The following is a 17,147-nucleotide window of genomic DNA, read 5'->3' on the forward strand; positions in this document are numbered from 1 at the left end:
CTTTTTGAAAATGACTTCGTATACATTCTCTACTTTAGCACTTTCTTGCTGAAAATTCATAAACTTAATATTCTCTATTAATTCCTCATATTGCCAGGAACGTGTGTTCACATTAAAATTTATTTTGTTATCGCTTATTGGATACAGCGTATATTTAACTTCGGAGTCTCGATGCTTAGAATGTGTTAAACGATATTCGACTAAATGATCTGATACAAGGTCCTTTATGATATGACCAATTGATGATTTTAGGATATTTGATGAGTTTATGCTGGATGTTGAAACAAGGACCAACCTTTGCGTCGCTCTTGACATTCCTTCCAGTGTTAGATGCTTCAATTTGCAATCATCCCTTTCAATTATGCAGATACATTCAGCCGCTTCAGTGCCACGACTTCCCTCATGAGTAGTAAGCATGTTGTAACCTTCACACACTGGAAGAATGTCAGCTATTGTAGCGTCACCTTTAAAAACTTTCCAATTTGTCGACTCGTCGTAGTGAAAATACTCCATGTCTAATAGCCTAAGTAGCCTGGAAAATATATTCATTTGATGCATCTGGTTGTAGATAAAAAGGCGTTTAGTATTGCAGCGCAAACCTAAATGTTTTAAAACAAATGCCAGCAAAACTATGAACTTTTCTTCCGTCATGTCTTCTGTTGCTGGATGTATTAGTAACGGTTTTTCACCTTCGATATTATGTCCAATAAAATCTGCAGAGTTGCAATTGAACTTTATATCCGTTCTGAAATCATCAGAAAGACTTTTATCATTGACAGAAGCAGCAAGGATGTCAATGTCAATTGGAGATTCAAAAAATTCTCTATCTCCAGACTGAAATGTGAAAGTCCTAGCTGCGGCTACTTTTTGTTCTTGCAGATGATATTGCTCCTGAGGACGTTGAAGTAGCTCAGTTAAGGAGATATTCTCGGCGCTGTCTTCGTCAAAGAGTGTTACTACATTACCGATTTGAATACTTTCAGAAACTGGTTTCGTTACGTTTGGCAGGTCTTTCTGACATTCTTGTTGCAAGGGTTGCAGTTGGTTAGGCGCGAAAATCATTGTATTTTTAGCGCTGTTATCATCAAGTGATGTGACTTGTTTTTGTTTGTTTTCAGGAACTGGATGTTTTATCATCACTTTTTCTTCTATTAGCTTGTTTTCAAATGCCCTTAAGAACTGGAAGATGGTCTTGGATGTTCTCATTGCTCTGTTAAGTTGCAAAATCTTCATTCCTGTTTCTTCATACTTGTATTTGTCGTGTTGTGTGATACCTTGGTCAGAAACAAATTCTCGATGTTTTTCAATCGACTGTGGAAAGAAAACAATGATGGAATTTTGTACAGCTACCTCTGTATCCAAGTACTCTTTTAGTGATAACGATTCCTTCTTATCCATACATTCCCCATCTAGTTCATCAATTATGAGATGGAGAATTTTACCAACGTGTGATTTAACTAACGAAGCCAATAACTGTGAAGGATTTGGAACTTTTACCATTTCTAACTCCTTTGCTAACTCAACGATATCTTTGATACATACCGTCACATTCGCTTTACAATGTAATCTGCTTGCATATTTGATCACATCTTGCTTCAACAATGATTTATCATTCCAAACGACATAGTAAATTACAGTGTTGCATTTTGCGCCCCAATATGCAAGTTCTAAGTGGCATAAAGCTAAGACAGTTTTGCCACTTCCCAAAGGACCAGTGATGGTCTTTTTCATTGACTTCCCGTACAAAATTCTGAGTTGTTGCGGAGATAGCATTATGGAAGTGACTTGATCATGGACGCTATGACTGAGCGAAGGCACACTATACAAAGCATTTCGTGTTGCTAAAAAGCACATAACTCTGCCGACCATATTCATATACTGTTCTTCATTCTTATTAACATTATTTTCTTCAGGCAGATTTTCCAAAATATTTGAAAAAAAGTGCCGAATAGTTACATCCCCCGATAATTTCTTTCTGCACAATAATTTGCAATTAGCGCAAATACTATCGTTCAGAGTATCCTCAAAGTAAGGAGCAGCTACAACATTTATCATTACCTTATTGCAGGTTTCGATATAATTCTTATTGATCATGGCTAACATTTTCAAATCGCCTTCGCCTGCTTTAAATTCTGCTTGTATATCAAATGCATCTGTTGTTTCTGTATACCGAATGTTCATGATTGTGTTATGATAAAACATTAAGATTCTGTTCTCACAAACCGAAGCTCCTTCCAAGGGGTAAGGTAATTCTCCCTCCAATTTTAAGAACTTGAGATGTTCCATGTAGTTATAATGAGTGAATATGGTAAAAGCAGAATATTTTGATCTGGCCATAACTTCTTTTATATTACGCGCTAGTATAGAACACGCATCCTGCAGCATTGGTGGTGGAAATTGCATCGATTCCTCAACATACCCAGCATCGTGTTTGTAATATCGGTCCAAATATGATCTTCCAAACGATTCGTATTCGGCAGAGGTCATTCTTTGGAGCTTTCCACCACAAAAGAATTCCACATTCTTCTCTTCTGTTGCCGATTTAGAAATAGAGTTGATCTGTTCAGATAGAGTAGCACTGTTATGCGTCATGACTTCTAAAGAAGTGGTTGGATTGTCACACCAATGTGCGCAAGCAACTTCAATATCTAATTAAAAATTATTCGAGAAAATGAAAAACAAATATATTGAGCTAAGATTTCTATTTATTATCTATTTTACCCCATTTCCCATATCGATTTTGCCTTTAATCAAAACGAGGCCGTATTCCCTAAAACAAGGCAATTGTTGATCATTTTTATTCTGATGCATGGAAATAAGGGAAGAAAGGTTGTTTCATGAAGGTTTAAAGCTTTATTGTGGTTTAAAATCCTTTTCATAAAAATAAATGATGGTACAAGTATAGTTGATCCTTGTATTAGTGATATTAGAGAAGGTACAGTGACATAAAACTGAAAATTTTGGTTTTTTTTAAAGAAATTGCTACCTAGCTAGGTAACCAGTTGCAAGAAGGCACTATTACTTGTAATTGATGCTGGTAAAGTTAGCATTCTTTATTTTTTAACTTGTAAAAAGAAATTAGCAAATTACCTGGTATATAAAGATTTATGGAGTTAAATTTGCTAGGTAGCTATCAATGTTTTTAATGTGCAATGATTTTAAGGTAGAACACTTGATTTTATTTTCACAAAAATGCAAAGTATCTAACGTCATAACATTTTAGTAGACATTTTTGATTTTGTATTTGTGTTGGGGAAAAAAAGCAAGCTACATCTTGCTTTCGTTGCGTACTTGGATCTTAATTTTGTGTCAGGTAAAACTGAGACCATATTTGCATAAAAATAGCACTCAAACTTATGACAGCAAGACTTTGCCTATGAACTTTATCCATGGTGGCACATACGTCAACAAAAGCTAAATGTAAACAATAATCTGCCATTGCATTTTTTTTCATGTATCACTACCACCTTACAATGAAATAGTTGTTTTCATAGCTGTATTTTTATAAAAAAACATGGAAGAAGATGAAGTAAGCATATGTTTGAATGTAAAGTACGTTTAAACGTAATTATAATCCAATACATTTTTTACAACAAACGTATTCTCATTCTCTATATTGCTTCCATATACGTGTCGCAAAACTGCTTTATATATTGACACAATTGCATGGTACCATTCAATTTACATTTCTACTCATGTTAGCTTAATATTTTAGTTTACAAACCTACCTTCAATAAAAACATGAGGAGATTCATCTTCATCACCAGCTGTATAAATAAACAGGCTGCGAATAGAAACAGCGACGTGGCTGTAAATCGTCAAAGTCACTCCTTGATTTTTCTTTTCAACCACATAATCAGTGCTCACCCCTAGTTTCTTTAAGCGTGTAGACATATCTTCAGTTACTTTTACACAAGATATAGGCAACTTATCATCGAATTGAACAAGTAAATTTTTATGAGTGTTGTGAAACAGCATATAACTAAAATATACAATTCATTTTATAAAATCGGTATACCGCTGTTTTAAAAAATATTTTCACAAGCAATCTTAAAATACAAGCATAATTAATTGTTATACAGTATGTAAAACGATTTTATTAATTTCTTTAATTTTTTGTGGTGTCTAGGATATACAATTTTCGTCTAATTTTTGTCACATGGCAATGATTAACTTGGCCTCCCCCAATAGAATTTACATAACGCGTTTTCATGATTACGAAGAGAACCTCGTAATCACTCAGATCCACACCTTTAAGGATATAGAAAATTTATAAGAAGGTGAAGAATACCTAGCCTGCTCCATGTTGCTTCCTTTTAGGTGAAGTTTTCTATCAATTGATGTAGGCAATGTTACACCGATGGCTTCTTTTACTGTTTTCACTTCTTCTTCCAATCGTGAAATGCTTCTTTCATTATTCGTGATGGCAGTTTGATTTTGTATGATGTCAACTTGATTTTTTTTTATTTCATTTTGATTTTGCACATTTTCGTTTTGGATTTGTTTAACGCCATCTTTGTTTTGTTTGATGTCATCTCGATTCTTCCCAGTGTCATTTTGAACTTGTTCTATGTTAAACTTTTGTATTTCAATGTCAGCCTGGATTATCGCAACTCTGAACAGCTCCATGTCTTTTAAACAACCTGTTTTTAAGTCAACTGACTGTGTTACATCATAGCCCAGTCTTTGTAATATTGCTTCTATGTTGTTCCATGACTGATTATATTGAATTGCATTTATCGCTCTTCCATGCATAACCTTGTTTCTTGCAATTCTTATTCTAATAATTTCAGCACCATCACTAAAATCATTTGGTTGTGGTGATTTGATCTTCCAACCACCAACTGGTGCCTGTATGCCACGACAACAATTTATTAAGATATCGCACAGCAGAGTAATGTCAAACAATGCCGAGTTTGTTTTTTTATTCTGTGGAAATACGATTTCTAACTGATCTTTTTTCAGATGGTTCAACTTCTTCTTAAATGGTAATAAGGCCTGATACAACTGTTTCTCATCACGTGGCATGTTACCCCGCTTCGGATCATGCAGCATTGAACGAAGATAATCACAAGCTTCATTGCTGAGTGTCACTAACTTCAGCTGATATTCGTTTTTAGCTATCAAAGTTTGATGAGTTAAACCACCTGTTGATGATGTTGCCATTTTGTTCACCCTGGAAAATAAGAATAATTATGTGAGGCACATATATAATGGTATTTAATGGATTTCGTGGCATTTTGTAATGGTATTTCATGGAACAAAGATGAATTTTCGTAGTTAGCAAAGTTTACTACTTTAGATATGTTGAAACTTTCACAGTTATGATTGTGTCAATGATAAATGAATAATATACGGAAGAGAAACCAATTCTGAAAACAATAAAGGTAGTCAACTTTGGCTGTTAAAGTTCTAGATAGCGAAATTATATAAAGAGACTAGTTTAAATATTTTAGTGCCAATAAAAAAAATGTTAAACGTGTTATTATATAAATATATAGTTAAAAACAAGGAATTTTTTGGCGCATGGCTTTGTAGTTATGGAGTTTGCTTGGTAATCACAAGGTCCGTGGTTCGGTCCACAGAGCAAGTATCTTTAGCAAGTGCTATGTGGGGAACCCATCCGAGGATAACTGGGTAGGCAATACCAGTGTACACTTAATGTATACATTCAGAACATGGGACCCACATTGAGAACAGTGTTTCCAACACTGAAGTAGCTTTCCTGTATAAATATTTTGAATAATAATAATAACTGAATGTAAATAAAATACAACCTCGTTCCCAGGCCCATTTTTCTCTTTTTGACGATCTCGGACAGCAAGAAGAAATGACCCTGGGCCACACTGGTCAGTTCTGACATCTGATTGGTTTCTCAAGTTTCCGTTAATTATGAAGATAAATTAAATTATGCGTAAAAAATTTAATAATAACAGAAAAACAATAATGGCGGGTAAGTTTATGTGCGAACGGCACGCTGGAATGTTTATGTTCTGCTGGACTGAATTTATTTTTGTGAAAAATAAAATATTTGGCATTGTTAGTATAGCTTAACGTGCAAACAAAATTAAATAGCTTTTAGTTGTACCCAGAGGCTGTTAAAGTAGGCTTCTGTTTTTTTTGCAGTGCAGTTGAGGAGGTAGCTACTAGACTCTAAAGCTAGCTATGCTAGCTTTTGTGCACAGGGAACACAATGAAGATTTCCTTAAAGACATGTTAAGCAGCTATCTAGCTAGCTTAAATACAACACAAGGTATATACAGGTATACATAACTAATCCTATCTCTCCCGAACAGACCTTCTTTTACACTCTAGCTAATATACTCTCGGTGCAGAACACATAAACAAAAAAATAAAATCATATGCTGTTGATTTGGTTGAAAAAGATTAAAAAACTGGATTAAGAAGTTCATACCATTTAATTAACTAAATAGTTATACGCTTAATTAAATCGGTTACGGATTAAATAACAATCGATTTTACAGATTAAATAATAATTTTCTCTGACTGCATGAAATGCCACATCATATGTTTTATGACTTTAATCTCTTAGTAAAGCAACAAACATAAATTAATTGACAATTGTAAATTTTGACCTAACAATTGTAAAACTTTTTAGACAATACGATTTTATTTAGGTGTTTATGCACGTTACGACAATAACAGGCAAAAGGAGCCAGTTATTATATATGTCAAAACGTATGTATCTGGTCTGTATCTGACTGACACATGGTTACGTTGATGACTCAATACTAGTATAATATATAGCTGCACCATGCCACTATAATACACCTATTTAACATTATGCGATTACGTAATCCCGGCCGGGAGTCTCGGTACCATTTGGGGGTGCCGCTAAGATTCAGTACACTTGAGAAAACGAAGTATAAACATCGCGCTATAGCTATCAAATTATTTACCAACTTTTTAAAACATTTAAAACAAACATGGATTACGATTTAATATCAAAAATATCTGTCGAAGAGTTGAAGAACTACTTGAGAGTTAGAAATTTAAGGATAAGTGGAAGAAAGGAAGAACTAATTGCTCGAGTGTTTTCAGCAGCTGAGAACTTCGTCCAGCCTGTGAAAACTGCTCAAGAAGTAGAGAGTAATTTAAAAGAGGAGTATCAGAAGAAGCTGAAAATAAACGATAGAACACTTCCAGATCCTTTTAAAATACCTCACGGTTGGATGGATGAGCAAGAAGGAATAAAGTTTTGGCCCATGGTGTTGTATCCTGACATCTTTAGCTACCTTATGTTTTATCCATCAGAACTAGGTAGTTCAGATTTAAATGACTACAAAAACTCAAAGGCATATAGCTATTATAAATCTGGATGGCTTCAACCTCTCGCCTATCATGATTTATCGGGAAGTAATTTTTGCATTTTTAAAGGTACATGCAGAAAGTCGCAAGCGATTAACGATCCTTTCCATAAACTATGGTTAATTCTGGAAAAAAGTGGTAAGATAATGTCGTGCCATTGTACATGCATGGCTGGAATGAGCCAGACATGTAATCATGTTGCGGCTGCTTTATATCGCATTGAAGCTGCTGTCAGAATTGGACTTACAAATACAGCTTGTACAAGCACCGCTAACGAGTGGCTTCCTAACAGAAAGCAAGTAGCTCCAACTAAAATTAAAGACTTGAATTTTAGCAGAGATAACTTTTCAGACAGAGGAAAGAGAAAGCGCCCTTTAGTATCGACACCTAAAAAGAACTTTGATCCTCTTCAACATTGTGGCGAGAAATTACTTTCTCTTAACGAAATAGCAGACGAATTAAAAGAAATTATTCCTGAAAGTATTTTATTTACTGCTGTACCAAAACCAGAAATTGACTTTGTTAGAGAGTGTTTAAGTATTTCTGATGTAACTCAACCATCAGACATATACAGTATAAGTGACATACTTGCAATGTCAAAAACAAAAACTGAATTTGAATGCAATCTAGTGGCATATGTAACACCCGAGAAAGTTATTCATATTGAAAAATTAACCCGAGGACAAAGTGAGGATACTGGTTGGTATAATTTTAGAAAGCATGTAATCTCTGCCTCAAAAGGCCATGAAGTTTTAACAAAAATGAAAAAAGTTAAATCAGGAGGTGGAGGATCCGTTAATATCTGGGCATTAAACCAGAAAGTTTCAGGCATGTCATTTATTAGCCCTAATATACCAGCACTAAAATATGGTCGTACAATGGAAATAAATGCTGTTAATGCATTTAAAGACAACTTCTTACAAGGGCATAAAAATGTGAAGGTTTTAGAGTGTGGCTTGTATTTAGATAAAAACACACCTTACATTGGTGCAAGTCCAGACAGAATAATAACATGTGATTGTTGTCTGCCAGCATGTTTAGAAGTAAAATGTCCTTTTTCGATTAATTACACGACGCCAAAGGATTTAAACGTAAAACTACCCTACTTGACGCACATGGAAGAAAAAACAGTATTGAACAAAAACCACAAATATTACACACAATGTGTTATGCAAATGGGATTAACTGGCTTTTCCCAATGTCATTTTGTAGTTTGGACACCTCATGGGATGGTGCACGACATTATAAACTTTGAGCCTGAAGTGTGGAATTTTATGAGAAAAACTTTTATAGAATATTACGACACATTTTATTTAAAATCCATATTTTCAGGATGATTTATTTTATGCATAAGCTATCGAAAATTATTTTTGTATATATTTGTCTGTTTAGAAATAAAAGTTTGAAGAGCATATTTATTTATTTATTTGAACGTGCTTTACAAATACATTTCAACCAATTTTTTTAAATGCCATCTGTAGCCTGATGTTTCTGCGTTAAAATGACCATGTGTCTTCTAATCAAAATATTCCCTTAAGAAAAGTATTTGGCATAGGCTACCTCTCATTTAGGCATTAAGTACATACAGTATTTTTTTATATTTCTTTAAACGTTCCATGAGGTATTCTGATAAATTTTTGTGTGGCCTCGATTTTCCGACACTTACGGCCATTAACTTTAACTATTTCAAGTAGGTAGGCGAGCCCGAAATATTAGAATGAGTGCGCATGTAAACAAAGGGAGATACGAGTAGATAACAATAATTAAAAAAACAGAATAACTCAGACAACTTTTTTTGGTAAAAATATTTACAAAACAAGCAAAAAATGTGAAAAAAGAAAATTTACAAAAGTGTTCAAGTAGTTTTTTCTGGTTTCTTTTTAATTAATACAGGCTTTAGATTACATAATGCAGCACAGCATTTAACTATATGATCTGCATGTTGTAACATTGTAACAGGCAACACTCCCTTGAGTATGCGGTAAAACTTAATTCTGTTAATTGCTCGCTCAACATGAATCCTTAAATTTGCTACATCTTTAGTTTTTTTACATTCAGCACTTGTCATCTGACTTTTTACACGTGCACCTGGTGGAACAACTAATTTGCAAAAACGTAACATTAATTCTTCTCTGATTTGAAATCCACGATCTGCCATAACTTCATCATCCCTTTCTAACAAATCGTAAAATCCAGAGTCATTTGTAATAAATTTATCAGACGCGCGCCCACCATAACAATCAGATAAAAAAGTTATATATCCAGAAGGGCTTATACCAACAAGAAATTTTAAAGTATTGTGATGTTTATAGTCTGACCAAGTAGATGCTTGATTTGTTAAGGATTTTGGTCTGTCAATGAACACCTCAGCACAATCAATTATAACCCGACATTTGGAATAACCTGCTTTGGCAAATGTTTTAGGCAAGTTATCACGAATGGCTTCTCTTGGCAGCCAGACAACAAGTGCATCACCCAAAACTCTACTTATAATTCTAATCCAAGTTACAAATACTGTGGAACATGTTGATGGTGATATTCCAAAACGATCTGCAAGGTCCTCTGTCAGTAAGCCCAAACGAAGTTTCATCAAAACTAACAAAAACTCATCACGCTGTGTTAACTTTTTCACATGTTTAGTTTGACGCTTTATTTTAGTACTTAAACATGCTCGTTTTGACCCCCTCCAATAATTCACTTGCTGTAAGTAAGGCTTTAATAACAATAACAGAGTGTTAAATAACATGATAGAAGATAGACCAGTGTAATAATTCATTTTGGAATCACTTTTAATGATTCTCCAAGTCATTGTTGTATTTTTAACAATTTCAAAGGCTTTGCCTCTATACTTCTTTACTTGTACAGTTAAGGAGTTCACTTTACTGACATCATGTTTTCTTGAAGCAAAAACTCAAGACACTTTAGCTAACTTGTTTCTGATTAAAAATAAAACTCTATCCTTGATTTCGATCCAAGATTGTTTTGCATAAATTATAGCAATACGGTGTTCTCGGCGGTCCGCATGCAATTCTTAACAAATGACCAAATTTTGCATAAATTAAAAATCAGCACGAATCGTGCTGATTTTAACCAGCCTGGCCCAGGGTCATTTCTTCGCGCCGTCTCGATATTAAAAAAGCGAAAAATTGCCCTGGGAACGAGGTTGAATAAAATAATGTGGACGATTCAATATTTCCTCCGAGCTTTCCAAAAAACTTTATGCATTGAATTTCACAAGCGATATAAATATTTTTTGCTTTTTGTTAAAATTGCTACCAAAGTTGCTTCGCTATTTTTTACCTAAAAAGAAATTCATACTTACAATAAGAATTTTAATATTAGATTTGTTGCTACTAGGGGAGCTTACTGATGGCAAATGAAAACACAAGAGCGGTAGGTTATACTTTTGGTGAATGTTTATTATTTTCAGCTTTGAACGTAACAAGTCAAGTTAGTCGTGTAAAAATTACCTGTCCATCCATCAATACAGAATACGTTAGAGAGCTTGATAAAAATTAAGAACAATTACACAACGAGGCATAAATTTATCCTTTGATAGAACCCTTTCTAGTTTCTCCTTTACATTATTCTACTTTCAGAATTCTATTACTTCATTTTATGCTTTTTTTTATTATCTTTTTTTTCTTTCCTTTTTTTCGTATTGAAGCTTTACCGCGGCTAATGCCAGGCGAACTTTTTTTGAGATATAAACGTGTAGTTTTCCTCTTCATTTTGAAACAAGTATTACCTACTCACTTTTTAATTTTACCGGCATTTTCTTGTCACAGCATTATTCTTTTTAATGACATTATTTTACCATATTCTACTTGGAAGCATCACTTTACACTTTTTCTTTTCTTGATCAAACAACAATTCATCACTGAGTTAACAAACACTCCTCCCTCCGTTAAAAAACGACTTTTAATTTCGATTCATAAAGAAAGATAGTAAAATCGTAAGAAGTAAATCGTATTTAATTAAATCGTATTGAAATTTGAAACCACATATTATGTTCTCCTTCTCGTTGTTATTGGAAGCAATTGCCATCTGCAAATAATAACATTGCCAGGATACAAGTGTTCACATATTAAAACTGAAGCATTCACGCGTAAGAGTTTGATTTAAATTCCGTACCCTTCCCCATTGTTTCAATAATTGTATGGTGTTCTGGGCATAGTTAAGAAGTCAAATTGTAAGTTTGTGAAGGATCATTTACCATTTTTTATACCGAACCGATCTCAACTAATTGGACGGAACTTTCAGGCTCAGAACAGTTATAAAGGACACCTTTACAAAGTACAATCTGTTACCACACCCGTCAGTTCAATAACAAAATTTAGTTTCAGCAATAAAAACCCAAAATATGATTGTTACATTTTCGTACAATTTTACTTCATGCTCATTTGGCAACACTCAGATGGGGTTTTGAAGTGGTGCTTCAATAGAGATGACTTACTAAAAACCACCAAGTAACGTCTAGCAATGGTTTGCGTTATGCATCGTTTAGACACATAGAAAACACTGCGGGTATCCTCAATAACAAAGAGTAAAAAGCTGGTGCGGTCAAAAATCAATGTTGTGGCAAAAAGTTGCATCAATCAATTTAATGACGAGATTTGTAAAGACAACTTTTATTTTTTAATTTCTGGTGTAGCTGTGGTGAAAGGCAAGGTTAGGAATCTTATAAGCAGTTAAAAATCCAAGGAATATCCCTCGATAAAGTGAACTTTCACGAAGATTTAAAACAAAGTGTCTGTGTCAGTTAAAACGTCTAGAATTTCATGTTGCACTCGTTAAAAAAGGAGGCAAAATGTTACGTTTGAACTAACTTTGTTTCTAATACATTCTTTCACATTGGCACACTGAATAAAGGTTTGTGAGAAGAATGCCAGTTGCATACATACAATCACCTGTCAGTGTATATACTGATAGTCTTGTGGTAGAGCGTTCGTTTTCGGTGCGGGAGGTCTTGGGTTCAAACCCTGGCGAGTCATGCCAGATACTATAAAAGTGTGTTTATCCTTTCTGCTTAGCGTTCAGCATGAGAATAGGATTGATATCTTAGGCGGTTGTCTAGTTGAGCGATTGCTGTGCTTGCACGACTTTCGTAGCTCAAATGGGAGCTTTAAATGCGCTAGGACCCCCTTCGCAGGACCTTTGTTGATAGCAGTACCAATAGGAACTGAAGAAGCTATCCTGGGTAAATAATAGTAATAATAATAATAATAATAATAATGTCCTTTATTTTTGGCAATAAGTCAAGACTTTTGTATTTAAAAAACTTCTGTATTTAAATGTTACGATGTCTGCTTCTGTTTACATTGTAAGTATTATTTTACAAAACCTTCAACGATTTTCATTTGTAGATGTGAACATACGCAAATATGAATGTAAACATACACACATAAAGAGACATAAAGACATCAAGTGCAAAATGTTGCAACAAAAACATATAATATTGCAAAGAGTTTTGAAACGTCTTTTTTCATTTATTCCAGTAGAGTTTAATGCGAGTGGCATACAGCATGGGGCACGTGTTAAAGGACGAAAGTTTTTGCCTGGCTCCAATCATAAAGATATGCCCGAGTTTTTAACTTACAAAAACAACCCGAATATAAGAGTTGTTCGGTTTGAAGGTGACAAGAGTAAAGCACCAGGAGCTGTTCGAGAATACATAGAGGAAAACCTTATGGACAGCAGTGCAATAATGTTTAAAGGTCTTCAAATCGAGAATGAAAACGATTTTAATTATATGCTTAAGGAAACTGGATATAAAACTATGTCATACGAAGGGGAGCCGCAATCAGAAATAACGTAGTTGATAATGTTTATGAAGCAAGCAACGAACCTCCAGAATTTAGTATTGAGCTGCATAATGAGATGTCATATTTAAAACATTATCCCAAAAAGGTACAAGCAATTCCTAATGATTATATAGTACTTTATGATCTTTTATTTTTGTTATGTATGTTTCCTTTTGCTATTTGTTGCAATTTGTTGCATCTTAAGAGAAAATATTGAGATAGAAAAATTTGACTTTGTTGTCAATCTTCACAAAAATCCGCCAAATTAAATTCTCGTTAAAAACAACGAGAATTTTAAAGTTTACTAAATCACATATTTTTCGTTCTCTGCGAATTTTTAAAATTCTGGTTGGTAACAATATAGCATTGTATGAAAAAATGTTAGTATTTCAAGAACACTGTCTTTTTAACCTAACTTCATGGTTGATATTTTAAATATTAATGCGGTTTAGCAACTCAAAATGAATTCCTTTTTATTTCCAAAAAAGCTTTCATTTTCTTCCAAGCTAAATTCCTGCTTCTATTCTTAGTATCTTATGTTATCTGCAGAATTTAACTTCTATCAAATTTTCTTATGACCTCTCTAGGTAATGTTCTGTTGTATCGTACCCCCAACAAGTGACGGCGAAACACCAGTTTGTTTTAACAGGGAATTGCTGGCAGCACTTAATCCAAGATTTCTCAAAAAGTTTGAAGAGAAAAAAATCCGATTTTACAGAAACTACGCAGACAAAAGGGATACCAATATTTGGTCGTGGCAGTCTGTGTTTGAGACAGACTCCAAAAAAGTAAATTAATTAATTTTGTTCATCAGCATATTAACACTTTTAATTCCCACCTCCCCTAACGTGTTTATCCAGCGAAACAGGACGAAAAATAGTATTGCAATTTGTTAACTGTCTGGATATTTCAAGCGGCAAATACGGCTTTTTAGCCATTCTGATTGGCCTAGCGCTCTTGACGACGAAAAATGGTAGCTTAAAATGTAAACAAGAACGAAAAAAAATATTTAAGAAGCATTGGAAATGATTATATATCTAACTCCTGCAATACATACAAATGATGAAAACATTTTCATAGGATAGAAACAAAGCAATGTCAAGTTTAACAGTAAAATAACCAGATTCACGAACATTTCCTCTGGATGCTTCTTTAACATGGCTAGTTAACTAGCTACATTGTCCAAAAAAAAAAAGATGATCTCATATCCAGTTTTATCAAAAATACCAAATACAGGGCGACGGAATCATAAAAAATACATCTCTTCTCATTTACAGATTCTTTTCTTCAGCTTTGTGGTTACCGAGTCAATATAAAACTCGTTGAAGACCATGTTATTCTTGGCTAGCTAGCTAGCTAAAAAAATTACTTCGATATTCGTTGTAATTATATTTTAGCTGCGCATTCCACTTTAAACATTATTCTGTACGTTTCGAACATTGTAATGTTTTTGTTCACAAAGTTTTATTCCATAGGAAATTTCGAATTCTATACAGAATGTTTGTTTTTAGACAGGACTGTTTTGAATTTTGACCTCAAGTGTTAACAAAAGTAGTGAATTATATTATTAAAAGAACACTAAACTAAAATTCTTATGTTATATATTTATCTTACTTAGACTGTTAACAAATACAATGATAACCGATTACCCCGTGCTGTTCCGAAAACATCGCCCTCAGTCATTGTACCGACCTCGCAACTTGGTCGGCACTTAGATATTTTGCGGTACAGCCTGGTGTAATCGGTTATTATTGTATTATCATCACTTGGTTAAGAAATCAACATGTTATCAATTGGTAGTTTGAAGCAGCAATAATTCTGGTTAAGTGTCTTTGCTTTTCTTTAAAACCGCGGTCTTTTTGAAGCTAAAGATACCTACGATATATGATATGTTTACGTGGTTCAAACTTGTTTTCATTTTTATTTTATTTCCACTTTTGTAATGTGCAGTTAACGAGTATAAAAGCCGCCAAGTTAGTTTTTTAAAATTATTTTCCTTGGTCCACATTTCTTTTTACACACAAAATGGTGTAATGAAAATATTAAAACCTGGAAAATAAGGTGCAAAATGGCTGGAATTGAAGGGGCTAATTCATATTATGAGTACTTTGTAATTCTAAAAATGAAATTCAGATCAAAAATTTAGATTAAATAGTATGCATGTAAATAATAATAATAATAATAATATATAAATATATAAATGTTTATTAAATTATTAAACAGTTCAAGAGCATGTATTCAGAAGAAACCTTCACTTGAAATTTTCTTACTCTACTTATTACTGCTTTTAGTTCCACTGTAATTGTAGTTTAATAAAAAGAAAGAGATCTTCAAATTTTTAAATTTTTTGAAGTTAGCTTATCTTTATTGTATCACACATTTAGAGAGCTGAAGAAATCCTAGATTCTTTTAATAGTCACTGGCAATGGCATTCAAATGGCGCGCTGATAAGTTGGCATATGGGTGAACCCTTTATAACGCATCCAAAAACAAATGAAAAAGTCTGGTTTAATCAAATAACACTGCTCCACAATTCTTTCTATCGCAACCATCCATTCTATTATGAGAAGTATGAATTGAAGGCAAAAAACTTTCCGTCTGATGTCACTTATGGCGATGGTGAAGAAATCGAATTGGAGTTTATTGATTACCACCGTGCTGTGCAATGGAATTTAGCTGTCGGTATTCAGTGGGAAAAGGGAGATTTGTTAGTGCTCGATAATTTATTGGCGCAACATGGAAGGATGGGTTATCAAGGGGAAAGAAAGTTAGTCGTTGGATTAATTGATGAGTAAATGATATCACAAGCTTATGAAGAAGAGCGGATTATAAAACAGCTTACACAACACAAAAACAGCTTACACGCTAAACTTTGCTCACACAACCTTCTTAAAGAGAACTAATCTTGCATCTTTATTAGAATTTTATGAAGAAGAAAAAATCTTATGTTTAATTCGATTTTATTAATTGAAGCCACCAGCACAGAAAAATCCTTCTTTGTGTTAACTTTGCACTTGGCAAGTTCCATTCTCATACTCTCTGGTGGCGACTTTTCCATTCCCTAGGGTTAACGAAATTTTTTTTAGTGAATAAACAGACTGTTTCTTAGACGGTATAACATAAAATACACAATTTTATCTACTCTCTGAATTATTATTGACATACGGGTTTTTAGGCATTCTGATTAGCTTAGCCCTTTTAACGACGGACCGATATGAACCGGTTTTTGTCTGTTGTCAAGAAAGTTAGTACCTTAAAAGGTGCAAAATTCTTATCATCAATTTTAATTCTAAATGTGTCTTTATTTACACCGGCAATACATTTTACCATCTCCGCAAAAAAATGTTCCGTAAAATAAAAGTTCTAATAAAATTTGGCTGATAATAAGTCGATAGGGTGCGCTGATGCAAGCAATCCACACGAATGTGCGGCTTGGTTTTGCTGTGCTCAGCGCTCATCCCGATGTCACTCAAGATGAATTGTTGAATACATTTATAGGAACGTAATTCCGTAAATTAACAAACCGACTGACTGTTTTTTGCTATGGTTAACTACAGGTTGTAACGGAATTTACAACGTTGAGAATGCTTTATTAATTTGAGCGGTCCACTAGTATGCGACACATTTCTATACCTGCACTTGGTGCTGAACCTGGCATTCAACACTGGGTCACATTTCTTGTGGTTTAAAAAGCCGCTTCCACGCCAGGTTCCCCGACCAACGTTTCACCTTGAAAAATTCTCGTAGGAATTATACCCTATGTCCTCGTGACTTCCATCATGTTTCCTAGAAAGGCAACGGAATTAAATACAGCAATCAACTGATTGTTTTATACCTTGATTAGTCTACATAAAGGAGAATCTGTGATATGGTTGACCTTCCACCTCATGTAATCTTATTTTGTTGTAAGATTTTGCTATAGATATTTGTCACTTTTCAATAACTTTCCTATTACTGATAAGGTAACCTTCTAAACGTTATGTAAAGTTAAATTTTGATTTTGGCACACTAGCC

The 17,147-nt window shown here is 34.0% G+C and overlaps 3 protein-coding genes across 3 annotated transcripts in view; 1 reads left to right on the forward strand and 2 right to left on the reverse strand.

Annotated features, from left to right (window-relative positions):
* LOC130628860 (uncharacterized) overlaps positions 1 to 7,008 on the reverse strand; it is an 8,352-nt gene extending 1,344 nt beyond the window's left edge. The window contains exons 1-3 of the mRNA XM_057441887.1: positions 4,292 to 7,008; positions 3,729 to 3,982; positions 2 to 2,648 (exon numbers count right to left, since the gene is read on the reverse strand). Coding sequence (XP_057297870.1) covers positions 2 to 2,648; positions 3,729 to 3,982; positions 4,292 to 5,166 — 3,776 coding nt within the window. The 5' untranslated portion in view covers positions 5,167 to 7,008. The remainder of the gene's footprint in view (position 1; positions 2,649 to 3,728; positions 3,983 to 4,291) is intronic.
* Positions 7,009 to 9,106: 2,098 nt separating this feature from the next.
* On the reverse strand, positions 9,107 to 11,198 carry LOC130628861 (uncharacterized). The gene is made up of 2 exons (XM_057441888.1): positions 11,086 to 11,198; positions 9,107 to 10,629 (listed from the first exon to the last, which is right to left on the reverse strand). The coding sequence occupies exon 2, from the start codon at positions 10,136 to 10,138 to the stop codon at positions 9,185 to 9,187; it is 954 nt and encodes a 317-aa protein (XP_057297871.1). The 5' UTR covers positions 10,139 to 10,629; positions 11,086 to 11,198; the 3' UTR covers positions 9,107 to 9,184.
* Positions 11,199 to 13,106: 1,908 nt separating this feature from the next.
* LOC130628916 (dapdiamide synthesis protein DdaC-like) lies at positions 13,107 to 16,112 on the forward strand. The gene is made up of 3 exons (XM_057441974.1): positions 13,107 to 13,239; positions 13,721 to 13,921; positions 15,518 to 16,112. Exons 1-3 carry the CDS (start codon positions 13,210 to 13,212, stop codon positions 15,926 to 15,928), a joined length of 642 nt encoding a protein of 213 aa, XP_057297957.1. The 5' UTR covers positions 13,107 to 13,209; the 3' UTR covers positions 15,929 to 16,112.
* Positions 16,113 to 17,147: the final 1,035 nt, after the last annotated feature.

The sequence above is a fragment of the Hydractinia symbiolongicarpus genome, chromosome 15 (genome assembly GCF_029227915.1).
Source record: "Hydractinia symbiolongicarpus strain clone_291-10 chromosome 15, HSymV2.1, whole genome shotgun sequence".
Classification (NCBI taxonomy): domain Eukaryota; kingdom Metazoa; phylum Cnidaria; class Hydrozoa; order Anthoathecata; family Hydractiniidae; genus Hydractinia; species Hydractinia symbiolongicarpus.